Here is a 27,662-nt window from a genome sequence, read left to right as displayed (position 1 = left end):
AAAGTATTAATTTTACTTATTTGCCTTTTCACCCAACTATGAGCAACTCCTGCAATTATATTAAAAACATAAAATGACAAGAATTAATAAAGTCATCTTTATAATCAATAAAGTATTTTTGTATTCACTTCCCCACTTGGATCTTCCATGAACTGCTGAGGAAAAAAAATGGTCTATTACCTTATTTAAAATATATATATATTAGCAAACAGTCAGAGAAGACTAGCTCAGCCTCACATAACTAGTCAAACAGCCAGGGCAGGGAACAGAACCTAGATTACCAGGGCTCTCATCTCTACCACACACACTTAGTTCCTGGCGAAACAGATGAACAAACACATACAAATGCATTCAAAAAAAGAAAAGAAAAAAACCTCAAAACAAACAGAATGCCTACCAAGGGAAAACCTGAATAAATATGGTATATCCATAACAAAATGTCACAAAACTATTGACTGAATTCATCTGTATCTATTGAATTGGAGAAATGTTCATGAATTACTGCCAATGAGAAAAGCAAGATGCAGGCAATGTACATTATAATGGTATCATTTTTAAAACAATGCTCTCTCAAACTACTTTATATTTTGATCATGTACATGAGTTGATTATCTATATGTTATATAAATATGGAGAAATGGTTGGTAGTATTTACACTAGGCTACATTGTTAGTCTCTGTAAGTTTTGTGCATATCCAATGAAACATCCAACCTAATACTATTTGGTAGGTCAGTGAACAAGTTGTTCCCTTCCAAGTTAATTTTCGCAGTATCCACAATTATGTTCTGTAAATGCTGGAATTTCAAAGTTGTTTTGGATGAAAACCTCTCTAAAACATATAATCTCTTACTTTAGTAAATCTTAGCATGCTAACATAACTTGAATTGTTCCTGATGATTCCAGACTATTATTTTGAACATAAGCCATAATATTCTCAGAAGGCTGTTTATGTGAGAATTATAGGGAAGCTGGGACCTTTCAGGTGGTTGTACAGGAGGCAACTTAATGGGCGTAGTAATGGAAAAATGGTAAGAAGATTATAACTTTAAGACTCCCCTAGCTGGGTGTGTCTACAAGGAGGTGGTATTTAAATGTTGGGAGTGGTTTAGGTGGGTGTGGGTAACCAGGATCTCATTGTACAGAAGCACTTTTAAGAGAGTGGGAATGAACTCTGTGGTCATTACCCTTTGAATGAGGCTAAAATGTATGGAGAGCATGACTAGGGTGATTGCCCCTAGAGGATGACGTAATCTGTACACCAGAGGCTAGTGTGCCGCCTGGGGGCAAAGAAAGGACACAGCACAGGTCGGCAGTCAGTCACCAAGCAATCCCACCCTACGGTGACACGTTGTCTGACTCAGAGTGAATAATCCCAAAACGACAGAACTGTAATTAAAAAAAAATTTAAATCAGCTTTTGATACAATGTGATAACATGCTTACAAGCAGAGAAGATGTGCAAAGCTCTTGCATCCTACATTACAAAGCATCCTCATTTTATTTTGTCTGCTTGTGTTTTAACTGCCATCTGCATTAAGCACATAAGTCCATGTCTGCTTTCCTGTTTCTGATACTCCTTTTCTTATTAAATAAAAAGTTGTGTGTGTTTTTTTTTTTTTTTTTTTTTTGCTTTTCTCTGGGGTGTTTCTTGTTTACCAGCTGTTTTCTTAGCAGGGATTGGTTTTCAGAGTCAACCAATGAGAGAGTTTCTTTCCAAAAGGGTAACGAGCCATTCCAATTGTACCATTTGCTGTGCAATCTCTGAAACTGTTTTTGTCATGTTTATAACACAATGTATTTTTTTCCCCACATCAATTTTTTGATAAATGTTTTTTCAGGTCTAAATAGTAGGTAATTTCTACCTCTATTTCTTCCTTTATCCAACAGTTATTTTGAGTTTCTTAAAAATTTCAAGATAGATGTTTTATTATTTGGATATTTTTGTTCATTTTCAATGTATTCTATTACATTTGGTGAGTTTGTCTGAAATTAGCTATAATTTCCCATAAAATAGTTTAACACTGAAGACTATCAATGTTTCATGTAAAAAGATGTACTGTTTTTTTTATGTCCTATACACAGCACAGGGTTAATTAGGTTATCTGAATTTTCTGTCCCCTGAATTATTTTTCTCTACTTAATCTGTAGGTTTCTGAAAGGTACTATTGTGGTCTCACAAATTTCTCCTATTCTATCTTTTTTATGAAAATCAAAGCTTATAAGTGAAGGCTTAAGACTCACATGTTCTCATTGGATTATTAATTTAATCTATTAGAGTCTTGATCTATTAAATTTTTCTGCTTTAAACTTTATTTTGTCTGATACTAAATTCGCTATACATATGTGGATAAAGGGTTAACAAAACCCATTTGCCATTCACAGATAGTGGCTGATACTAGACAGCTCAGAATAGACATTGCTGACATCTCAGAGAGTTATCTGGGATAACAAGTGCTCTAGAAAGCTGAGTTTAGGTTTAGTTAACTTTTCCCTAGAAATAGAGTTGCTTGATCAAAGGTACATACACTTAAAAATAACACAAATTCTAAAATTTTCTCCAGAATGTAATGCCAATTTCCACCTAATCTATTAGCATATAAAAGTCCAATGTTTCCCGCATTTCATAAGAGATGATACAATTTTGGTTTAATTTCACTTACTTGATTACCAATAAAATTATACATGTTCTTACATGCTTCTTTGTCTTTTGAAACCTATCTGCTTACATTTGGTTTAGATATTAGTATAACTTGAGCACAAATTCTAGAAAAACGACTCATTAGATTTTATATATCGTTCATTCTCACAGGCAGTAAAACACTTCATTAAACTTCTAAAAATTTTACCTCATCCAAACAGTTGACACGAACACTCTTGCTGGCTAACAGTGTTCCAGCTTCTTGGACAGTACCTAAAAAAATTTTAAAAAGCAAAGTAAGATTATTTATCATTAGAGTAGAAAAAAATCTAATAACAAGGAAACAAGTGAAAGGCTCATCTGTAAAACTAAAACTAGTCAGGTTAGATTGTTAGGAAATAGAGTATCAATCACATACTATTTATTCCACAAAGAAATTATCCAGAATAAAAGATTTATAGAAACTAAAATAGCTCCATCTTGTTCTTATTTCCACTGACCTTAGAGTATATTAAATCAGCCACTTTTCCCCTTTGGCAGTAATGCAATAACCACAAAGCATAGGACTCTTAATACTGAAACAAACCTTAAAGGGCATCTAGTCTAACCCATCATCTAAAGCTTAAATATCATTCAATGTAATAATTGGAATTCAAAATATAGTCAGTATTTATATACTTTGTCACCACTGGGCCCACAAACCGATGGCATGCTTGTAAGAGAGTCCTTGGTTTGGAAATGCTTAGGTACACATAGCCTTAAAGCCAGGTACCATATAAAAGTGCCCTATGGTCAGTATTCAGGCTCTCATACCAAGAGCCCTCTAATATGATCCGGAAGGTCAGTCCTCTGTCCATTTGAAAATAAGCTGTCACTGGGCCACAACTGTCAGGTTTTTCCAGTCTTCTGTGTGGCATACTGATAGGAGCAAGTAGTTGCAGGAGAGAATGTTGCTATTATCATCATTAACAAGAGTCAGCCACACATTCTGCCAAAACAATTCTGGTTTGACAAGGAAGAGAACAATGAAATTGAATGTTCTCAGGGAGAAAGGATGAGATAAGCCTCTCCTCTACAGGACATAAGAGAATAGGAGCACCCCCAACTAGCAGTTATTTCTTCTCTTCAAATTTAGAATTATAGTTCAAGAATGTGCTAAATTCGCCCTGGCTTGGTGGTTCAGTTGGTTGGAGCACCATCCCATCCAACAAAAGGATGTGGGTTCAATTCGGGTCAGGGCACATTCCTAGGTTCCGCGTTCAGGGCGCATATGGGAGGTAACCAATCAATGTTTCTCTCTCACATCTATGATTCTCTCTCTCCCTCTCTCTCTAAAGTCAATAAAAACATATCCCTCTGGTGAGGAATAAAAAAAATTTTTTCTTTTTAAAGAATGTGCTAAATTCTGCTAGTCTTCCAGTTAAAGATGGAATGCAGAATAAAGATAAGCATGCTTTTCTCTCCCTGACCTACTTCTTATAAGCAAGTCACCTGGTTGCTTCCTACCAACCTGGAAGAGACAAAGAAATGTCTCCACGATTGACAGAGAAATAGCTCTGCTGGAGAAATGTCAAGTGAATGACCGCTAAGCCCCTGGATTATGACAGCAGTTATTTTGCAAACAGTACATTGTCTGACCGTGTACTCCATCTGAATTGCCACAGAATGAGAGGGGAAAGCCTTCAAGCATGGAAGCAGCATGGGACCTTACCCATACCTGTGACTTCTTATCAGAGACTTTCTCAAACATCTTGAGAGAGGAATTAAAACAGAACAAAAATTCCCACAGCCCAGTTGCACTCGAAGAAGATGCTTCAACTGAATCCCATTGTCCTCCGAGGAATAACTTATTTTCCATCTGATCAAGAGATGATTATGCAGTAGAAGAATACTACAGGGGTTATGAGCGTGTCAAGGGCTGCTACTTGTTCAGGGAGGATAAAGATTACAGTCATAAACATTTGGCTCACACGTAAGAACAGACCAATAATTCTATTAAAATGTTTAACCCAATGGCCAACAATCTAAGTTACCTCTGTCCTGTTAGGGAGCAATTAAAAATAAATAAATAAAAGGTGGGGCAGGCACACAACTTCCCACAGCATACCAGTTAGCCTTGTGAAATGCAGAGACCAGGATGAGAATTTTTTTTCTGAAATGGTTTTGGATTGTAGAGAATGAAAACATAGCTTGGAAAATAGATGAGCAAAATATCCAAAGAGGAAAAACTTGTGATGATTTCTAATTTGATGTTCCTAATTTAATGACAGTAGTAGGCATCTACTGATAGCCTAGAATAGCAAAGAATGTGAAACAGGGCTCATGAAGGATTTTTATTTTTTGTCATACCTTTCTGTCCATACTAGACTCTTAAACACTCTTTTGGAATTAAGTGTAAAATATTCATTGCTTTACTCTGGGAAAGATATACATTAAATCTGATTTAACATTCTCTTAAGATGGGGGGATATGGTACTATAAGGGGAATGTCAAATGAGCCAACATTTATCTTCAAAGGAGACAGAAATGAACAGACTTATAACTGATAAAGGTATTTTTAATGATTTGTTTTCCTTTTGAGAATTTCTCCAAGTTGCTCAACCAAAGAACAAAACACAACCCAACCTACCTCATTAGGATGGGATTGATCAACTTATCCGGAGAGATCAGCATTTCAGCAGAGAAGAAATGACACTAATGGAGTTCTCACTGTACTTGCCCTCTCTTCTCCCACACTGCAGGGCCACGGGGAAACTGAACAGGTCCTGTGAAACCCTCAGCTTCCTCATCTGTGAAGGATGCTACTTTCAGAGATAGTCGTATCCATCCCGTAGGGGACAGGGGACAACTAAGGTCCTGTCCTAATACAGGGCCCAGAGTAAGCCCTCAGTGCATATTAAATGCTCCTGTTATTTTATATTCAGAGCAGCGCAATATAATTTGCTGTGACATTTCTAATACCTAGGTGGGGACCGATGATTTTTTACTGCAGCCAAGAAAGGGAACAAACAAAAAAACTTTTGACATTACTGTTTCCAGCAATCCACCAGATAACCACGAGATTCAGGTTTGGATGGTTTTAAATCATTTAGTGGGATCCCCAAAAGGGTATTTTAAGAAATCTATATTCAAGTTAAGTATTTAAAAGACTATTCATCTTGTTAGTTGCTTTAATGTGTGTGTGTGTATACATGTCAAATCACTTATAAAATATTTAAAGTGTCTAAATTTTTAAAATAATATGCATTTAATTATATATAGCTATAAATATATTTTAAAAGTGGAGACTTTTAATTATAACATGTATCTTGAAATAGTAAATTTGTTTAAGTGTGAAGTTTCTAAAAGTTCTCCTACTCATATCTATTTTTAGACTAACAAAATAGCCTTAAGTTGGATTATGAATCACTGCCTAAAATCAGTGCATGTAAAGAACTTTTGTTTTGTAAATGAAGACAAAACAAAGCCCACAGAGGCTGCATAACCTGTTCAGTCATTGAGTTAACAGTAACTATATCTATAAATTAATGTTTTCTTTGAACTCTACACTATAATTATTAGTAGACCTGAATCTTTCTAAACCGTAAAGGTACTAGAAATATTCTTAACTACAAAGGAACTTAGAACAGGATCTTCTTTTCATAGTCCCAAACTGGGAACAACTGAAATGTCCATCAAAGCGAATGTATAAGCAAATGAAAATAAGACACAGACTATTGGTGCAGCATAGATGAACCTTACAATCATGATTCTAAGTGAAAGAAGTCATGTTAAAAAAAAAAGGATTATTTATTGTATAGTTCCACTTACACAAAATTCTAGAATAGAAAAAGGAGACAGAAACCTATCAGTGGCTGCCTGGAGACAATGGTGGATAAAATGAAAAATTATAAAAGGGCATAAAGAACCTTTTGGGGTGATGGAACTGTTCATTATCTGGACTGTAGTAATGGTTTCATGGGCGTATACTTAAGTCAAAAACTGATTTAAGAAAGTATACACTGTAAGTGTACACCATTTATCATACTTCAATCATACCTCCATGAAGTTGGTAGAATTATCCAAGCCTGTTTATAGCTGCTTTTACACAAATAATGAAAAAAAAATAGTGAAAACATTACTCTCTTGTTAAGTCAGCAACAGTGATTCCAGTGATTTAAAGTGCTAAACAATTTAAGTAAATGGAAGATCTCTGGTTTATATCCTTAAGAAGGTTTATTTTAATATAGTGCTTCCTCAGTGTTTAAGGAAAAAAATAACAAATTAGAAGAATGGGTCAATCTACGAGTTATACAAGACAGTTGAATGAGATTCAGTGATTTCAATTTTCCTTTCTTAAATGCTGTGAAATGGATGCTGTCATTAACTGTGATTTAAACGGGTACCTAGCAAACAGCTTCTGTTTCATCTGGAACTTCTTGGCATGCTAACAAACAGAGTCTGCAGAATACCTAGCATGTGAATTCACTCAGAAGAAGGAACTGTTTTAAAAGTGCCTGGTCCTGGCTGGTGTGGATCAGTGGACTGAGCACAGGCCTGCAAACCAGGAGTGGAGGTCGCCGGTTCAGTTCCCTGTCAGGGCACATGCCAGGGTTGCAGGCCAGGTCCCAGGTTGGGGGGGTGTGAGAGGCAACCGTTGATGTATCTCTCACACACAGATGTTTTTCTCCCTCTCTTTCTCCCTTCCTTCCCAGCCCTCTAAAAATAAATAAATAAAATCTTTACTTATAAATAAATGTGTCCAGAAGCACTGTGCGTATTCTCTGCTGTAAGTCCCACTTACAGTCTGCTTAACTTCTGGAGAGTAGTGACTGGCAGAAAGAAGACACTGAAAACTTTGCTGAGTTTATTTCGCATTGCCCAAGATGCGAGCTTGCACTTGGCTAAAGTTATATTGTTAGTTCCAGGTACCAGTACTTACTAATCTAGGGCTTCTCAAAGTTGAGAAATGTAGTAAAGGGGAAAAAATTGCAAAAACCCACCTCCTTAATGCTTTGAGTGAGTACTAATATAAATTTTGCTCGTAGCCTTTATTCAACTATTAATCAAAAAATTATAAATTAAATGCACTAAAAACTACAAAAACAGTAATATTTAAAATTAACTTCACAGATTATAATGTTTTGCTTAAATCAAACTGTCTCTCAAAGTGAATATGGTATGGACTGCTATGCTATGGTGCTGGTTTCAGTTGCTGTTTAGTTTATTTTCAAGTCCAGCATATTTCTGGGCCCTGTGATATTTCTGCTCCAGCACTTATTACTTACATGACACTGGGCAAGTTATCTAATTTCTCAATTCCTTGCTTTTCTTGTCTATAAAGTGGAGATCACCATACTCACCACATTAACACCCAACAAAAATTGTATTTTAACATCTTTCAAACAGAGAGCCTGATGCTCAAAAACAGTGACCTGCCCAAGGCCACAGCACCCTCCCATGACTGAGGTGGGATTCCACACCAGACCTGCACTGTTAACCACCGTCCACGCTGTCTCTTGTAATGTTGTAATTTAAAAATAATTCCTACCTCTTCAAAATGAAGTGCATCAATACACGCAGTGTCAACCATTCCGACTGACTCATTAACATTCAATAGCAGCTGTCTACAGTTGTCGTTTTCTCCTATCCCTCATAACTTCTCTTTGAGAGTACAGTAACGTCCCAGGGACCTTCGCGTGACAAGAATGCATCACACACCAAGTCCATCTCAGTTCTTTTCTCATCCACTTGGGCCAACAGAATCGGTGAAACAGCGTCTGCGCACTGGGTTCAACTTGACGCAAATGAGGAAATACCACAGTACTAACCCGACTAAATTCACATTTATTCTCTCATTAAATCTTTAAGATAAAAACCGGTGGACACCTAAGAATATATCCAGGGATCCCCCCGCACCCACCACTACCACCACTTGCCCTTTTCAGAGTCCAGTTTATAAAACTGCTCACTTGTCTAGACTTTGAAGAGAACGTGATAGCTCTGGATTGCTTAAAAACACAAGTTGCATCTCCGCTGGACCGTGAGTTGACCCTTTGTCTCCTTAATGCCCAGCACAGTACCTGGCACCTAGTGGGAACTCACATGTTTGCTGAATGGGGTCCCAGAGCAGAAAGGCAGGGAGAAATGACCCAGAGACAGGCAGAACAGAGAGGCCGCAGTGCCAAATAGGTCAGTGAGAACGGTGAAAAACAAAAAATAAAAATAACTCCCAAGTCCCGTAATTCCAGACAAAGAACATTTATGATAAATACAGCTGTGACTAACGTAAAATTGATATCGGATGGGGTGGGCTCGTCTCATCGGCACCAGTTGGGTTCAAATCAGAATTTTTTTTTCCCCTCTTTTACATTTAGATTTTCCTTGTCAGTATGAAGAATAATTCACCATGCCCTCTGGGGAAGCAGAGTTGAGCCTGGCTACCTAGAAGACTGTAACCTGGGAAGCCTTTAAACTGCTATGACTGGCCTCTCTGCCGTTCGAGGGCACACGTGGCTTTCTCATTCTTTAAGTTAAAACCACATTAACTATGCCCGCAGTCCCACGCACCTCATCCCCGCGCCTTGACTTTGCAGAAAGAGGCCACACAGTCACAGTGATGTCACCTGCTAGGCAACGGGACTTAGCTGAGAACTCTTCTGGGACCCTCTGGGGATTCAGGGGAAAACATGGCTTCTGGCCCGTCCCCCGGGCCTGCGTCTCCCTCCCTACAACACCGAGCAGCGGAGGCAGGACACGCGTTGGGAGAGTGGAAGGGAAAGCGCGAAAGAGCGCGATGATCGCAGCCGAGCTGAGTGCGCTGAGAGGTGGGGACGCCTAGCCAAACTCTTCGCTCCTCTAAAGGTTCCGGCGGCGGCCGGGGGTCTCTGGAAGGAAGCCCGCAAGGCCCTAGACGCCGAAACCTCAAAGGGGCAAATTACAGAACTTGCTCTGCGCCCTAATAACCCTTCTCCGTAGGAGCTCCCGCCTCCCACAGGCGGGGGCGGGGACAGCCAAGGAATCCAGATCTTTCGGCCTCCGGAAGTCGAAACGGCCCTTGAGACACCGGCATAAGAACCTTAAACTACCAGGCCACAGTCGCCAAGGCGGACCGCGGTCAAAATCACCTTAGCAATGTCGAAGAATGCACACCCTGCAGCCCACACCCCGGGATCGCTCATTATAATCTGAGCAGGGGCCTGGAAATGTGTACCTTGCCAAATGCTGGTTTAGAGGACGGACCTCTGCAACCTCTACTACCGCCCCAGAGGTGCTTGTCCCTCCCACCTCTCCGCCCCCTCCACCGGCCTCACACCAAAAGGAGGAACGCTATCTCCTGGTCCCCGCAGGACCGCGACCCGGGGTCAGCAGGGCCCGGGCGCCTCCCGGGCTCCGCCACGCCCCCGGGCCAGGCTGGCGGCGCCTCCGTCGGAACCCAGCACCCATACCTTTTCCGATGACTTCCAGCAGAGCCTTTTCCTCCTGGGTCAGCTCGCCTTTCTCTATGTGAACCATTGCTCCCGCCAGCTTGAAGGTTATTTTGTTTCTTTGGAAGTATGAGAAAGAAACGCTGTGTCTGCCTTAGGAACGCTGGCCGCAACGGGGCAGTTCCAGACCAGAACACCGCGGAAGCGTTCGAATTCTCTCCGCTCTTCGCGGGCTGGCGAGCAGCAGGCGAGCTCGAGCGAGCCGGGCGGGCCGTCTCCGCAGGCCCAGCGGCAGTCACCGCCCCCCGCGCGTCATTGGCCCAGCCCGTGGGGGAGCTTCAGAAGGCGGCAGCCAAAGCCCCTCATTGGAGCAGCCAGGGAAGGAAAAAACAAATGGCAAAAACCAGAGGGGGAAGTTAAATTCCTCTTACATGTATCCCACCTCCATCCTGTCCGCCTCACATATTTAGGGACACGCAATATTTAAACTCTCTCCCTGTAACTCCGGCGTCCGGCGATGGTGGCATGGGGCATGGAGAGGTGCCCGGCACTCGCTAGCCCCCTTCCATTTTCTCGGGAGTGGAGCGGCCCGAGCCAGGGGCGGGCTGGGAGGCGGGGCGGGGCGGGGCGAAAGGCGGGGCTGCGCCAGGCTCCGTGTGTCGATGTCAATGTGTCTGTCCTTCACTCCTCCATTGTCTGCGGCCGCCACTGCTGCCGCTGCCGCTGCCGCTGCCACAGCCGCTGCCGGATTCGCCGCAGCTCCTAGTCTCGCGCGTCGCCGCTACCTTCTTGGACAGGTGAGAAGGTACCCAGGTGGGGCAGGGGGAGCAGGGAGGGTTGCGGGAACCGCGTCCGTCGCTCCTCCAGGGGCTTCCACTCGGGCCGTGCTGGCCGGGAGGAAGCATGTGCCTGCTGGGGCAGCTTCCTGCCTCTCGGTGGGGCAGCATCCCCTTGACCACATTAACCTCCCCTACCGCTTATCAGTGCCTCTGAGTAAAGACCCGCTACTCGCCACATTTGGCCGCCCTGGGAGACCGTGGGACCGCGAAGGGGTGGGGGCCCGCCACGCGGTGGGAAGTGGCGGGTGCACATCGTCTCGTGCGTGGCACCGCCAGATGCGGCTCGCGGAGGCGGGGGCTGAGGCTCCGAGCTGGGGGTAGGGTGGGGTGGGGTGGGGAGAGGGAAGGAAGTTACCTTTTGGCAAGCCTCCCCCTCAACACCACCGTACACGCGCACACTTCTTGTCATCTCCTCTGTCCTCTGTGCAAGCTGTAGAAGAAAACCGGATCTGATTCACCTTATGGTGCCTGTTAAGGATATTTGGAAGCAATTTACATTTGCACTAATACTTCGTTTCTGAGAGAACCTGGTGGTAGCGGCGAGCAAGGGCCTCGCGGCTCTGCTAGAGTTCCCAGTCTCTTTGTAACTCTTATCTTGAGATTTATGGAAATAGGGAGGGGAGAGGAAGGGGACGGCGATTAAATAGGTGTTCCTTCTATATATAACTGTTGATGGACCTCTTAATCCAGTCTTCATTCAACTGTAATACGTAGTAACCTGGAGCTTTGACCGTAGGGTAGCTAGGTTGTAAATACTAGTGTGTACCTTCTTGTGCTCAAAAGCACGACTTGCTGGCTGGTATGAAGGCAGTCATCCCTCCACAGCGCACATCCGTAACATATTTACAACATCAATAAAAGCTCCCTTAGAAATCAGTGTGTACGTTCCATCGTTGTTTTTCCACAGACTAGTATTGATGTTTCTCCCAAGACCCATCTGCTTCAAAGAGAAATATTTGAATAATTATCTGGGTGGTGTTTGTTAAGCATCCCCACCACTCTTCTCCCCACAGTGCTGTGTATGAAGCGAAATGCATTTTCCTCTGGCCTTACGCTTTTTTTTTTTTTTTTTTTTTCTGGACGCATTCACCATTTCCGAGATCCTGGAAGATGTTCATCATTATTTTCTGCCTTTCACAAATGTCTTTCTTAAACCCCAGCTATCTTCTTTTCGAAACCGTCTTAATCTTTACAGGATGGGGCAGCTCTGAGCCAGAACATCTCACATGAAAACGCTTTGAAATTATTCATCGCAATGTATAACAAAGAAACTTTTGTTTGATGATGCTTTAATAATGATGTGACTGTTCAAACAACATGTAGTAAGACTTGAGAGTGACCAGTCTTTTGTAACACTTGGAATACTGTTACTGCCACAATGTCAGTTGATTTAAAACATAGTATCATCAAGAAGAAACCCATCTAAAAAAATGCTTGCAGAGTAACTTTCCCTAACATGTGACTTAACATCTTACAGTAAATGTATGGCCAGAATTGGGTACTTCATTGCTAGTGTTTCCATCTCTTGTGCCAAATCTGGGCCATGGTTACTTGAAGGTCACACCTGTTTGTCTCACTGAGGTTGTCATTTTTTTTGAGGATAGCAACTTAGTATTGTTTCTTGGTGCTTTATGGCACCTGGTTTGTATGTAGGAGTCCTCTGTGAATACATGACTTAAGTAAATTTAGAAGGAGAACGAGAGGGAGAGAAACATCAATGGGTTGCCTCTCATAGCGCCTGAACCAGAGACAGAACACACGGCCCAGACAGATGCCCTGACTGGGAATCCAAACAGCAGTCCTTCACTTTTCGAAACAAATGCCAAACCAACTGAGCCACACGATCAGGGCCTAGAGTCAATGTCATTTAAAGACAAAAACTAACATCTGCCTAGAAATGCAAATAATATGTTAAGTTTAAATTTCTAGAAACAGATATGTGATGGCTAGTGTTCATCAGGTAGATTACATTGATCGTTTTGTACAGTGTAAATAATTAATGTAGGAATAAGATTAGCAAATGAGCATACCTTAAACTCAATCAAGGAAGTTTTCTTATACTAGGAATATACTCCCATCAAAGAAATTTTGTTGATAATAGAATAGCACCTACTTATTGAGTATTTAGTTTCTGTCAGGTTTTCTACCAGATGCTTTGTGTAGGATTCTTTTAATTATTGTTGTAGCGACCCAGGAATTAGCTGATATTATCTCTGTTTCTGCAAATAAGAGGACAGAAATTAAAAGAAATTAATTTGTTCATGCCCTATAGTTAGGAAGAGTCAGAGCTAAATGGAACCTAGATCTTTCTCTAAAACTTTTTTTTTCCCCAATTTTCTGTCTATATGGGTGACAGTAAGGAAGAATTCACACATTCTTTTAACCAGCTAATAGGTAATCATGTGGTTCGGCATCCCAAAGGGACAGAAGTTTCTTTCCTACCTTCAGCTCTCCCAATCCCTTCAACTATGCCCTACAACCAATGGTATCTATGTGTATTTATCTCATATCCTTCCTGCGATATTTTGTGTTTATAGCTTATATGTATATTTTCCTTTTTTTGTTTTGTTTTGTTTCTTACAGAAATGGGAGCACACTAATGCTATTCCACCCAGTGTAATAGAATTTGGGTGATGCTTTGGTCTCTCTTATGTTTCCCTCTTCACCTTTTTAAAAATATTGGTTTCTAAATTTTCTGAAATGTCCCCTTGTGTCTTCACTACTGTCATTCTAGACCTCCCCTGGCCTGTTGCAGTTGGTCCCTAAGTAGCCTGCTTCTTGCTCACCTCACCCCATCCAGCTAATTGAAGGCCCCACCAGTTCACTAAACATGGGGCACCCATCATCCACCCCAGAGTGAGACATACTCTGTAAAGACAAAACTGATTCATTTTAAATGTGTCGATGGCTTTTCTCTGGACACAGAACAGAGGCTCAGTTCTGGCCTGGAAGGCTCCAACTTCTGGTCCCAGCAGGCATTTCCAGTCAGCCAGCTCCTCCCACACACTCTGCTGTAAGGTCACCACACTGCTTGCTGGTTCCCTAACATGCCAGTAATTTCCACCCATTTGTTCCTGCTCTTCTCTTCCTGGAATGGCCTCCCTTCCCTCTTCACCATTTCTCCTCCCCAGATATGAAGCACTGTTCAATTCCCAAAACACTACTCACTTGTAATCTCTTCTCTCCACTTTCATGATCACCTCTCCTACCCCATCCAGGGAGGAGGGACAGACCCCAGTGATCGCATGTATTCCTGTCCCTCAGCTAGGGGGACAAGGAAAATCTTTAGACATGTGTTCATGGCACAGTTATTGACATCTTCTACAATTCTATCTTAAGACCCTGGTGTTCCCCCCCCCCCACCCCACCATGTAAATCATTGCTTTTTCATATGGATCCCCATAAAAATAGCTAAAGCAGGCACTTTTTTTAAACCCTCCACCAAAGACATGTTTTCATTGATTTAAGAGAGAGAGAAACATCATTGTGAGAGAGAAACATGGATCAGCTGCCTCTCATATGCACCTTGACTGTCAGTCAAACCCACAACCTCAGTATGTGCCCTGACTGGGAATTGAACCCACAGCTTTTTGGTTGGTGCATGGGGTGATGCTCCAACCAACTGAGCCACCAGCCAGGGCTAAAGCAAGCACTTTTTAAATAACATTCTATTACAGCTACATTACTCTGTTTGACCCCTATAGACTATAAATTAACTAGGACTAATTTACCTTTGTTATCAGAAATGTCACCCATTGTCTTGCATCTACTGTATGCTCAGTAAATGCTGAGTTGGATTCAGTTTGATCTCTTAAATTATTTTATGTGGATTTGTTTCCGTACTTGACTAATTCTTCCTGGCAGTTTGAGGTGATTGTGGCAGAAGTTCTTTAAATGTTTTTAGTCTCAATCTGTTTGGCATTCTGATAAATGCTATCAACCAGGAAAAAAATTTTTTCATATGCACATGTTACAAATTTTGCATGCCACTTTTGGATTTCCCCCTAAGAGCCCCTGACCTCCAGCTCTCTGCTGTAAGAGAATGTTTCCTTTTTAGTGAAGGGAAATAGCTCATTTTTGAGTACTGTATCTTTTGGAGTAATGTTTTTCTTGACATTTCATTTTCTTTTCTTCTATTTAGGTAATAAATTTTTTGAGTGATTGGATATATGATGATTTTAAGTAATTTTATCTCCTTTTAGATGTGAATAATATTACACTTTTAAAAGATCTTTTATCTTTTAGAGATATGTACTGGATTATTGAATTGTTTAAGGAAGGAATGACATGACATCTGAGATTTGCTTCAAAATAATTCTGTGGCAGCAGGGGACAGGGACTGAGTATAAATGAGGCACCACTAACGATTGAAGCTAGACAATGAATACATTGGCTTCATTATACTGTTCTATCTACATTTGGCTATGGTTGAAATTTCCCATAATGAAATTTTTGAAGTAAAATTTGGAAGTATTACAGCCTCTAAAAAATTGTTGTTGTGTTTTTTTTTAACAAAACATAAAGTAATTTCTCTGTACTTGGAGTTAAGCTTATGCAATTATTCATTTAAGTGCTAAAACGTTTACACCATATATACAAGAGACTGTCTTGTGAACAGTGCATTTCCATAAACTGTTCACATCACATTTTATCTTCTCCACAAAACTAAAGGTAGGTGGCATTACTCAGTGCTATGGCACAGGCTTATGAATATCTTACTGGCAGCTAATCTTCATCTTTTTTGGAAACTGACAAAGTAATTTTCAGACAAGTCTGAACAAGGGGTGCAAATACATTTAGTTTAACTGAGAAAAATCAAGATGTGAATGAAGTGGAGATACTGATTTTTTTTTTTCTCTCTCTCATAAAGCAACTCAGAAGGCATATCCTAAAAAAAAAAAAAGTACCAAACTGATTGTGAGCAGCATTGTTAGGAAAAGTATATTAATATAGGGAAATCAGGACCAGATTCAGGACAGGTGTGCCCATTGTAGCCTTACTCAGGCTTTGCTTAATTAAATGCTTATTTTGTCACCCACTTGCTGGATTTTTGCACCTTCATAACTTACACTTCTTGATGTTTAAGTTTCTGTTATTAGGCTTGGACTTATTAAATGTCAGTGTTTCCAAAGGCCAAAGTGTAAATTTTTTACATCATTTATAACATGTCTTCGCAGGCTTTGTTTGAAGTATTTTTAGAGAATATTTCATTAAGCTTCAAAGCCCAGTCTTTACTATGTCTGAGGACAATGTAGCCAATCCAGTATCACCACCAGGTAATACTGAAACACACATGATTCGGTATCCAACTTAGACCCATGTTTATATTAAATATGTCGCTGTGGAGTTTAAAACTCTAGGCTGGTGGCTCTTGTTTCTGTGTATGAAACACTGTTCTAGTAATTAAAAACAGAAAACTACATCTGCATCAGAAGGAATAAGGTAGCCTTCACCTTCCCAGTAGATGTGTTTACGCTAGGAAGTTGAAGCTTTTCTCTCTCATCATTTGGTGATTTATTGTAGGGTTATGTTAGAGTCTGCAGCCCTTAAAACAACATTCATCAGCCTCCGAGTAAAATGTCTTCCTGGTCTGTTGATTTGTAGAGTAAAGCGGTCCCATTATGAAGCCTCTTCTGACGTGGTAGGAAGTGAGTATGGATGGGCGGGAATTGGAGTGGGAAAATCCAGGCTCTTACCTCCCAGGCTGAGGTTTATGTTCCAAAGCAATCTCTCTTGCTTTCAGTTTCTTCATATATAGCACAGGGATATTAGCTATATTTACAGGGTGACTGAGAATCCTTGAGGATACCCTGTGGACTATAAAATGTTACGTAAACGTGAATTGTTATTTTTAGGACCAATTCTGTCTGTTTTTGCAGTTGGGAAATATATGAGTAGCATAATTATGGGCCAACTTGATCAATCATTTCAAAGTAAAATTGTATAGACATTAGTATTTGTCATGAGCATTCCTACATTTTGGAAGATAAACATTATTTTTAAAATTAAAGAGAGACTTTCATAGAAGATATAATTCTAGTCATTATATTTCAGGATTGACACTATTTTTTTACATTAATAATAAACTTGGTGTGCATCTATTATATTCAGTGAATCACAAAAACTAAGACATGCTCTTTGTCCCTAGAGACTTACGCTGTCCTCCAAAAGACAGGCTAGCCCCCTGAGACGACAAGGACTAAGGGAATCATCCTGCAGTTTACCTGTTGGGTCAGCCTACAGGTTAGGCACCTTTGAGGACTTCCCTTTCATATTTAAGTGGCTGTCTGGCTCCTGCCAATCTTCCAGCTCTAATTTCAACTATGTTGTTACTCTTCTACCCACCCACCCTGCTTCTTGCTACTGGAATGCCCTCCTCCACCCATTTCTGCAATTCACATTTTACACAAATCCTTCTCAGCTCAAACGACCGCCCCTCCTCAGAGCCTTCTGCAGTTTCCAGCCAAAGCAAAGCACAGCAAGGGTGGAGAGCCCAGTGGAAGGGCTGATTCCTAGAGAAAGTGACACTGTGAAGTGAGTCTGAAAGGACTGGTGAGTTAAGAGGCAAGCCAGAGAATGGAGAACATTCAAGGGAGAACACCCCCCCCCCCCGCCGCCGCCCCCCCTGCCAAGAAAACTGTAGAAGATTATAACATAAATATTTTAGAAGCAAATATTGGCTGTAATTTTATGGCCAACTATCCTGGAAATAGAAATGATTTCATTCACAGGCATGTTTCCCTCAACATGTCAACTTTTAAAATCATAAAAGTGGCCGAGTGTATTTTAAAGAACACTGGGATAGGATGTTCTTGTTCTCAAGTGATGTATAAAATGTGACGTCACAAGTTCAAGGCTACATTGAAATGTATAAACCGGTGTCTTCAGAATTGATGGAATTAGGAAAGTTGGTAATGGACATCATAAAAAGAAACAATGAAAGGGGAAAATATATCCTTATTAGGATATTTTGCCCTTGAATACAGTGACAAGAAATTATCCAAAAATACCTGGCATATAAATAGCCAAAACAGCTATAAAATGAGTAGGAAATTTTTTGTGAAGTTTATTTTGCAAATGAAGCATCTGTATAGATATTCAGACAAGAAACCTGATGTTTACCTTAAAGGAATTTCAGGGCTTATTTTGTTCCTCTCTTAATTTGATTTTTTTCCAGGTGGACTTTTTCCCTTTTTTCCCCATTTTGTGGATGAATGTAATAAAGACATTGCTGAAGCAGTTAAACCTGAGAGATACAACTCAAAGATTTAATAATCAGATTAATATTAATTATTTTAATGCAGGATTGTGGTTTTCATTAGTTTCCACAGCACTTTTTCTTTGTATCTGTTAGGGGCGAAAAAAAGAACAATGATGATTTAGAATAATTTCTAATTCTTTTTTTTAATAAAAAACCTGCCAAGATTAGCAGAGTATACACAAGACTACTTTTCATTGGTAGCTCACTCCAGTGTCTATATCGAAGCCATGGGTCTGTCTTTGGCAAATATCTTTTGGGCCATTAAATGCCAAGCGAAGTGATTTGGCCTGTTCTAAGTTTGGCATGTGTTAAGTGAAGAATGCCAAAAAATGTTCTGATAGTCGTATTTGTAAACTATCTTCTTTGAAAATAAAGGTTTGAGTAACTCATTGAATGATCCATTCTTTTGGCAGATGCCAAGGGGACAGTGTACCCATTATTCCTTCTTGATTTTTAGTATCAGGTGCATTCTTTTTTTTTTTTTTTTTTTTAAGTTTATGTCCAAAAAGAAAGAAAACAATGCAATGATTACATAGAAGGAAGAAGAATACTGTCATACTGCTATTACGGACTGTAATCCTTTGGCAAGCTCTAATGCTCTTAATTATGAAAATAATATTTTATTCAATAGGAGGGAAACAGTAATTACTTAAATCTGTGAAAGATTAAAGAATTCTATTTTCGTATTTCAACTTATTTTGACATTAGATTACGACTTAAAAAATAATGGTTAGATGCACTGCTAGCTTGGAGAACTTCTGAATCAATCTCATGGACACCACCGGGCTCTGGTGAGTAATAATAAGGGATGCTGACTCTTGGCGCTGCGTGGGCCAGATCATAAGCCGCTGGCTGTGCAGTTTTATACTACTCTGTCACCCTCTCTCTGTATACTCACACAAAGGACTTTAATGCTTTTCAAACGAACCTTGATGGCTTCCTGGGTTTGTGATTATTTCTAAGGAAAGAAAAAAGAACATGGCATGTCTTTCTCAGTATACATGGGAATAGAGTGGAGTTATTTTAAACAGGAAGGAGAACCCCAAGTTGGTGGTACAGAGGGAGCTGCTGGCAAAAGTGGGGGACGCGGCAGTGGTGTTCTGGGGTGGAAGGCTGTGTTTGTGTTAGAGCTGGGCTTCTGTAGGAAACAGTTTGATCAGTGCCCCCTGTAGTGCTGCTACAGTTTCCTCCTATTTATGTGTCCCCTTACAGGCAGGATTTTTGCTAAATCCTCTCACTAAAGACTTTTTTTATTTCAATAGAGAGTCATGTAAAACTATTGAGCATTTTGGAGGTAATATACCTAGGATAATCCAGTTTATCAAGTGCCGAATAGATACTAAAATTAACATCTGTGCTCTACTCTAATTCTCCATCATAAAATCTATGAGCCAAGTAAGGAAAAGCTGCCTTTTCCTTACTTGGAAGAGAATCATGTAAATAATTACCTAAGACACCGCAACAAACTTAGGTTGGCTTTTGGGGGAGTAGAGACAAAGATGATCAGAATCTGGCCCTGACTATTGTAGATGCTGAAAAAAGATGTCTGTCAGCCCCTGAGGGACAGGGATGTTTCGGCTTTTATCTCTGCTGTATCACCAGTGCAATGAATGTGTAATCTCAAGCCGGGCCTAAGTCCCAGAACCTCATTGGAGAGTTAGATGAGGGTCTGGGTTAGGTTCGTGGTTTTCAGTCATGGATAACAAGAGTAAGTCAAAAAGTAAAAAACAAAACAAAAAAACCCAGTTATTAAAATATTAATAAACAACTACAACGCAGGGCATCCTCTGATGTACTTTAACATACTGGAGACTATCAGTGCTTGTTAACTCACATTGCCAGGTGCTCTGGTGCAGTGCTTAGATCAAACCTTCACTTGCTAGAAAGTGAGCACCGTACAACTTACCTGGTTGGTCCCTGCTGCATCCCTATAGATTAGTACCCGCTGTATGTTTGCTAAAGTAATACAAGTGAATGATTCTCTGTATGTTTGAATTTTTTTCAAAAGTATACTTGAGTGTGTAGTGCTGTGCTGTTTGAGGTTGTTTGTTTGTTTTGTTTTGTTCTCTTTTAATTTACATTTGTGTGGTCCACTCCCATACATTTGTGTCAGGGAGTACAGTCCCATACCATCAGTGTGCTGTGTCCCATTAAACCCTAGGCTAGGCTTTCATATTTCTATCCAGTTCATGCTCTCTTCATTGTGAAAGAGGCTTGTGTATGGTAAGTAACTTTTTGGTATGTAAAAATGTTAAAATAAACTTTGTCAGCTAGACACTTGGGCAACTTCCCTCCTGGGAGAATGGAGGGGGGCGGGGGGCTTGGTTGAGAGAACTCTTAAGTGAGGGAATGTTTGGACACCTGCCTACCGCCACCTTTTAGCATCCCAAAGGTCAGTTGCCATGTTTCTTGAGCAATTGCTCCAAAGCAAATTATCTCACTAGTTAGCAGTCTAGAGTGTGGTTTTCCGCTCCCCGCCGCCAGAAGATTCTGTTTTCCTCTCCTGTTTGATTAAAATGCTGAGAGCAAAGGAATATACCTCAATCATTCTTGCCTTAATAACTTCTGACTTCCCATTTGAACTAGCAGTCATAAACACGCCCATCAGTTTTGGGTCACAAAGTTAGCCTCAGTAAACTGACTGGAGGGCAGTTTTAGGTTCACATCAAAATTAAGAGGAAGATAGAGAGATTTCCCATATACCCTCTGGCCCTATGTATAGTATACATTGCCTTCTCTCTCATTATCAACCCCCACCAGAATGGTACGTTTGTTACAATTAATAAATTTATGGATTGTTTGCTAGCACATGGTCTTACACATATCAGGTGTCTGATATAAATGTTCAATTCATTTTCTATACACACATGTGTATTTATTGTCATGTATGCATAAACATTTTCTTAAAGGGTACATAAGACAGCGTTAAAGGATTAAATATATTATTACTTTCATGGAATGGGACTCCATTCCATGAACATTAGATCAGGAGTGAAAGGTTGGGAAGTAGACTTTATATTTCATACTCCTTCATATTGTGTTAGTTGTTTTGTTGTTACTGTTTGTTTGGTTTTTTGCCATCAGCATATCAGTACTTCAAAATGTCAATGAGACAATTAAAATAAAATAATATAGAGAGACCATCTTGTTTTTTATAAGCATAAAACTACAATGTGTAACAAATTTCAAAGACATTTCCCCTTTTAAGAAAGGTTTCTGATTATCCTAACGTGATGCATGGAACACATGACTTTGAAAGTAGAGATGCTGAAAGATACCATTGACTCAAGTCACATAACTGCACATTCAAACACAAGACATGTTTTAAGAGTTGTGCTTTGGTGTTGTATTGGAAAAGGTGATAGAATTGGATTAATTTTTTTTCTGTATGTATGCATCCAAAAGAAAAAATGGAGGATTATATGGTTAAAATATGCACAGTAGTCATTACTGAAAATTAGAATACAGATACTTTTTGTCCATTTTTTCCTAAATTTTCAACATTATACAGAATGAGCCGATTTTATAAATCACTGAGTATAAGGAATTATTTTCTCTACAGCAAGTGTTCTTTATTTCACATCCTTATAAAGTAATCCAGTAGTGAGCTAAACAAACATAATGGATAAGATAAAACCATATCTTGATAGATATGGACCTTCCAAATCCTCACCTTGTAGAATTTTATATTTACTCTGCTGATAATTGATCAATATATATTTTAAATTACTCTATGAAAAGTATATTCATCACCTTGGAACACTGTGGTTCATAAAAATAATCACAGGAATTTTGATTAATGGAAGCATTATTGATTTAATTTATAATTATCCTGTATTGAAGAAATTAATTTGATCAGTAAATTCTGGAATATGTTTTTAATCAGTTACTATATAACATATTGCACTTGTATGTGTTTTTGCTTTGATAAGTACTTTTTAAATACATAGAAAAATAACAGTCAATTTTATTTAAGAATTTAAAAATCTTCATAACTTTGTCTTTCCGTATTTGTTTTGGATTAGTAGAGGTTACAACTGCTAATCTTTAAAAATCTCCCATCATATTTTGCATGCACACACATTTTTTCATTGCTCACTTTATTCTTTCCCTGCTTCTAATCTTTAATAATATCCAATTCCATTTTATGTACTTCTGAATCTCTCCTCAGTCAGGACTATGACATAGAAGAGTGTTTCCGTGGTAGAATTAATAGAGGTAATGCCTGGCGTGGTCACGCAGTTCACAGTTCGCTTATGCCAACGTGTAGCCTTTATTAGCAGCAGGAAAAAGAATCCCCTCTTCCGATGTAGCAGTAAGGGCATTTTTTAAAATGAAATACCTTTTTGTACACAGAGCAGTCGAATAGAAGGAACATATTAACCAGAGTAATGTATTAAAAGCATCTTGAAATCAAGAGTTGAGGGGTTTTTGTTTTTTGGTTTTTTCCTGGAAAGTGCAATTACTACAGCAGGGTTATTTATTTCTTCACAGATGGGCAGACCTGAAGGATTTGAAAGTTATGGTGTCTCTCTCTCTATGGCAAGCCTTATTGCTAAGCAGTTTCAGATTATACAAAATCCCTGTGGTGTTTAGGGTCCTGGACTTTTTCAGCTCCCTTAACTGTTCCATTTGCCCAAGTTCATTTACCCCATGGTTCTACACGTACCCTTTAACTTTTTTTTGTGAACCATTTGACAGTAGGTTGCATACACTATTACCCCCTATTAATTCACTGTGTGTCTTCTAAGAATGAGATACTTCTCTTACAGAACCACAGTACAATAATACAATTCAGTGAATTTAGTATAGATACCATACTTAACGACTGTGGTCAATCTAATATCATCAATTACCCCAATAACGTTATGTATGTATCCCTACATATATATGTAGGTGTCTCTCCCTGCCCTCTCACACCCTCCAAGACTGCATGCTTCATTTAGTAATGTCCTAATGGTTCTCTTTTAATCTACAACAGTTTTTAAGTCCTTTTTTTTTTTTAAAGACAGTGACATTTTTTAAGAATATGGGCAAGTTATTTTGGAGAGTGTCTCTGGGTATATATTTGTCTCCTTGTGCTTAAGTTCAGGTCATGTGTTTTGTTTGTGATACCACATAAACAATATCCTGTCCTAAGTGTAAAATACCTAGAGACATTGGATGGCTGTTGTCTCTTGGTTAAGGTATCTTAATTCTCCACTCTGTGTAGTCGTTGTTTTTCCTTTTGTAATTTATGTGAAGATGCTTTGAGGCTGTGTGAGTATCCTGTTGATCATCAGGTACCCCTGCACACAGAGACACGTGTGTGTGTGTGTCGGTACATTTAGCACACATTGATGACTCTTGCATGAATCAATTTTTGATATAGTGATTGAGAAATGGTGATTGTCTAACTCCGTATTTCCTTCTCCACGTATTAATTGGCAGTCTACTGAAAGAAAAGCTTTTCCTTCTGCCCAGTTGTTCCCCTTTGCCGTGTGCACTGATCAATGTGCTCTCTTTGAAATGAATGGTTATGAGTCTGGATCTGTAGATTTTTATTTTATTCATTGAGTTGTGATCCCTTGCTGTCCTTAACTGTTTTGGTGCTCAAATTGCCCCAGGATATGCCAGTTAAATTGCCTTCAAGATGGTTCCTATGTTGTTTGATCTATTTTGATTTTTTTAAAGCAATTCCGTATCTTCTAATACAAAATATCCCTAGGATCATGTTGAATCTTCCCTGCTCCAATCTTGGCATCAGCCATTTATCCAAGAAACCTTGGTTTCTATAAGTAGGCAATGATATTTAGATCCGATGACATAATTCTTCTTATGCAGAAATAATATTATTACTTACAACTTTTGGAATTGGTTTGAGCTTAAGAAGATGCTAAAGGATTTCTTAAAATTTAAATGTACATAATTTTCTAATTATAAAAGTTATATATCCTTACAGAAAATATGAACAAGTAAAATACGAGGAATAAAATGTCTCCTGAGCCCACTGTTCATGATGACTGATGTTGAGTGCTAGTGTATTTATTTAACTAAGATCATATCATATATTTGGAATTTGGTTTTTTTCCTGTTTCTACTTTGCATGATTTCTTTCTCCAAGTCATAAAAATTATATTTTTTCAATCAGATATTGCATATTAAAGTTTATTTTTTTCCTTGTCTTTTTATCACTACTGCAGTATCTGGAAGTAGGAAAAGTTTGTCTGTGGTATTCAGCTCCTTTCTCTCCTTCCCTCTCTAAATCCCAGATTGTTGCCCATTTTCCATCCTCCCCCTGAATATCAGAGGATCTAAAATTATCAGTGTGGAAGTACATGAATTAGTATCAAAGACTGTGGGAAGGATTTATTTTGTATTCTAAATATACTTTTGATTTTAGTTATGACAAGCTGCCCAGTGATAAATTTGTGTTCTTTAAAATTGACGTCAATGTTTGGCAAACAGAAACAAGTCATTCAAGGAAGTATCTGCCTGTTTACTGCTCTGAGATGCTTAGACCTGTGCGTACAACTTTTAACTCTTGAGAGCAAGGCTCATCCCTGATTTTGTTCCACATCATTTCCTCTTTCGTGTGGACGGTTTTCCAACTTTGGCACTATTGAAACTTCTGAGCTGATAACCCTTATTGTTGGGGGCTGCCCTATGCGTTGTATACTGTTTAGCAACATCTCTGCCCTCTGCCCATTAGATTCCAGTAGACATTGCCAAATGCTCCATGGGGAACAAAATAACCCTCAAGTGAGACTACTGCTCAAGTGCAATGCCTGACACACAATAAACACCACCCCCCTAAATACTTGATAGATTGATAAATATACTTGAACCACAGCTGGACGTTTCCTTGTATTGTACCACCATTTCCTCTAAATTATCAGTATTTACAATTTGACATATTGTAGGTATGCAGTCACTATCAAAATTCCATTGTCTTGTAGCCGGAAATTCTAAGGGTCTTATCTAGAAGAGAGGCTTTAGAGCATTTTGCTATTAAAATACCCCAAAGCATTCTACTTGAGGGATGGGTTTTCCAAAAGCCAAAGTATGCTATAGTGTGTGTAGTGTATGTGTGTCTGTGTCTTTCACGGTGAGAAACATGGAATGACATGGAGAAAGCGGGCAGGCCACCTGGAAGTTGAGTGAGCCTAGTCAAATGTTGCGGGAAGGAAGGATCTGGAGAGATTCCACCTGGGGCTAGTCGTAGAGCCCAGAGAAAGGAATGTGCGAGCCCTCTAGGGGACTTCTATTTCTATGAGGAGGTTGTACATAAATATTTAAAATGTAATTTGGGGGATATTTCTATTTTTATTTAAAGGGAAGCAAAAAATCATTCAGAAATAAGAAGACTAATAAATTTAAGATGTGATATAGTTTTGGAAATATTATAATGAAAACTTTATCATGATGGTCTTCTATCTTCTTAAGGAAGATGTAGATGAACATAGTTAACTCTTAGTGGTCTCTTTTTCACAACATAATTCCTGAGCTTTGATCATTCTTTCCTTATAAGGTAGTTGCACACAATTTGTTTCCACTCTTAATGTCTCTCACTGGAAAATACAATTATAAATTTTTGAGGAGAGAGCTGTTATATTTCATGGTTTTTAAGAATCAATAAGGATAAGAATGAAGGGGATAAGAATATACCAGTTATATTTTTGTATTAAAAGGAATATATGATTTTATTTAGAACTACTTTTCTATAGGATATGTTATTTTAAAATTTTAATTTTTTTCAATTATAAATACTAAAACTTTCATAGAATTTGCTAGGAGATAATAAAGATTTTGTAGAGGCTGGATGATATTGATTATATGAGAGGTCATTTGTAACAAAATCTTGATAAGGATATTAAACAAGCCAGTGTTTTCTGGGCAAGAAACTATGTAGTTATTCTAGGCATATATGTAGTTTATTGCTATCGAGTGTTAATAATATAACTTTGTAGATTGCAATTTAATTATTTTTGCTTCTGAAAGAATTGATGTGACAGTGTTATCAACCTAAATGATTCCTGGATATATCAACCTTCCATAAAAGGTGTTTTATGATGTTTGTTCTTACAGTTTTAGCTTTAATGGAAAAGAAAGTAGTTTATAATTATGGGGATTTTTTTTTTTAAGTTTGTTCTTCTGGTGAATCATTTCACTCATTTGGAATACAGAATAAAAAGTAATTCTTGAAACACAACTAAACACAAACTACTTCCTGAGAATGTTGCAGTGAAGTGGCTGAATTATATTACCAGTTCTGTGTGCTGGTGGTAATATATCTTCATGAAACACTTTATACGTTGGGGATGATATTGCTGCCCCGTAATTTTGGTACCTTAGAATCAATGTCTTTCCTCTGCTGTTGTCTTAGTAATATTGATTCCACACACAGAGTTTCCCTTTGAAGTTTGCTCTGTCTTTTCATGCTATAGCCATGTGTTTTTGAAATTTGGGCAAAATGCTCCTTAGAGCTACTTTTGTAGAAAACTATTAACTAAAATTTTCTGGTGTCGGATGTATTCTCACCTTTATTTTAAAAATCAAACTGAAGTGTGTTGGACCCTAAGGAATGCTTTAGAACTGACTTGCCCAATGTGATAGCCACTAGCCACTAGCCACATTGGTTATTCCTTTTTTAACTTTAATTAGTGAAAATTAAATAGAACTAACCATTTAGTTTTTCAGTCACTCTAGGTCACATTTCAACAGCTCCGTAGCCACCTGTGTCTAGTAGCTACCGCGTGAGACAGCGCAGACATAGCACACCTCCCACAGTTCCCTCCCACAGAACCGTCCCTCAGTTCTGTCGGCCACCTGCTCTAGACAGGGGTAGCACACCGTGAGCTGGGGGCTCGGTCTAATCCACTGCTTCTTTTGTAAATAAAATTTTACTGAAATACAGCCAGTTGTCTCCATGTTGTCCATGGCTGCTTTCAGGCTATAACAGCAGAATTGAGTAGTTGGAATACGGACTATGTGACTCACAGAGTCTAAGATACTTCCTAGCCCTTTGTAGAAAAAGATTGTGACCTCACTTTAGAGTATACATAATTCATAAAGTTGAGGTTGCTTGAGTAGTACAGTTATTTTATATACATATATATAAAACATATATTAGTAGTGTAATAGGTTATATAAGGCAAGTTATCATAATTCAGAGACGAGCCAGGTCAGAAGACTATCAGCAGAAGAGTTAGCAAGCCAGCCCTCTGGATTACTCTCTCAGGAGAGTCAGAGCAACTAGAACACAAATCTTTCTCTGGTAGATCAGATTCATTCCGAAAAGGAGAGAATTAAAGAATATCAGGCAAGACACCATGAAAATGGGTAGCTTGCTCAAGGTGGGCCGGACAGTCTCCAGTTGCCAGGAGGCCCACCTGTGCTGCGGATGCATTGTCACCCTTGGACCCGGAGTCTGATTGGACATAAGTGATGGAACCTGCACTTATGTCCAATCAGGACACAAGGACAGTCAGGAAATTAAGAATGAAATTGGATGACATTTGATCTGTTAGACCTGAAAA

General features: G+C 39.2%; 2 protein-coding genes across 3 annotated transcripts in view; one reads left to right on the top strand and one right to left on the bottom strand.

Annotated features, from left to right (window-relative positions):
• ANKMY2 (ankyrin repeat and MYND domain containing 2) overlaps window positions 1-10,327 on the bottom strand; it is a 32,091-nt gene extending 21,764 nt beyond the window's left edge. The window contains exons 1-2 of one of the 2 annotated variants that reach the window (XM_054564668.1): window positions 10,066-10,327; window positions 2,847-2,911 (exon numbers count right to left, since the gene is read on the bottom strand). In XM_054564668.1, the coding sequence (XP_054420643.1) occupies window positions 2,847-2,911; window positions 10,066-10,132 (132 nt within the window). In that variant the 5' untranslated portion in view covers window positions 10,133-10,327. Of the gene's footprint in view, window positions 1-2,846; window positions 2,912-9,187; window positions 9,312-10,065 lie in introns of those variants that run through there. The other variant, XM_054564670.1, reaches the window with a different exon arrangement.
• A 368-nt stretch (window positions 10,328-10,695) lies between these two features.
• Window positions 10,696-27,662, top strand: part of BZW2 (basic leucine zipper and W2 domains 2) — a 57,092-nt gene continuing 40,125 nt past the window's right edge. Inside the window, exon 1 of the mRNA XM_054564337.1 lies at window positions 10,696-10,841. The gene's annotated coding sequence lies outside the window, so the exon portion shown is untranslated. The remainder of the gene's footprint in view (window positions 10,842-27,662) is intronic.

Source organism: Pteronotus mesoamericanus, unplaced genomic scaffold (assembly GCF_021234165.1).
Source record: "Pteronotus mesoamericanus isolate MK-2021 breed Mesoamerican mustached bat unplaced genomic scaffold, CSHL_Meso_final scaffold_85, whole genome shotgun sequence".
Taxonomy (NCBI): domain Eukaryota; kingdom Metazoa; phylum Chordata; class Mammalia; order Chiroptera; family Mormoopidae; genus Pteronotus; species Pteronotus mesoamericanus.
Note: the sequence above shows the minus strand (reverse complement) of the source record. Positions and strands in the feature narration are given on the sequence as shown.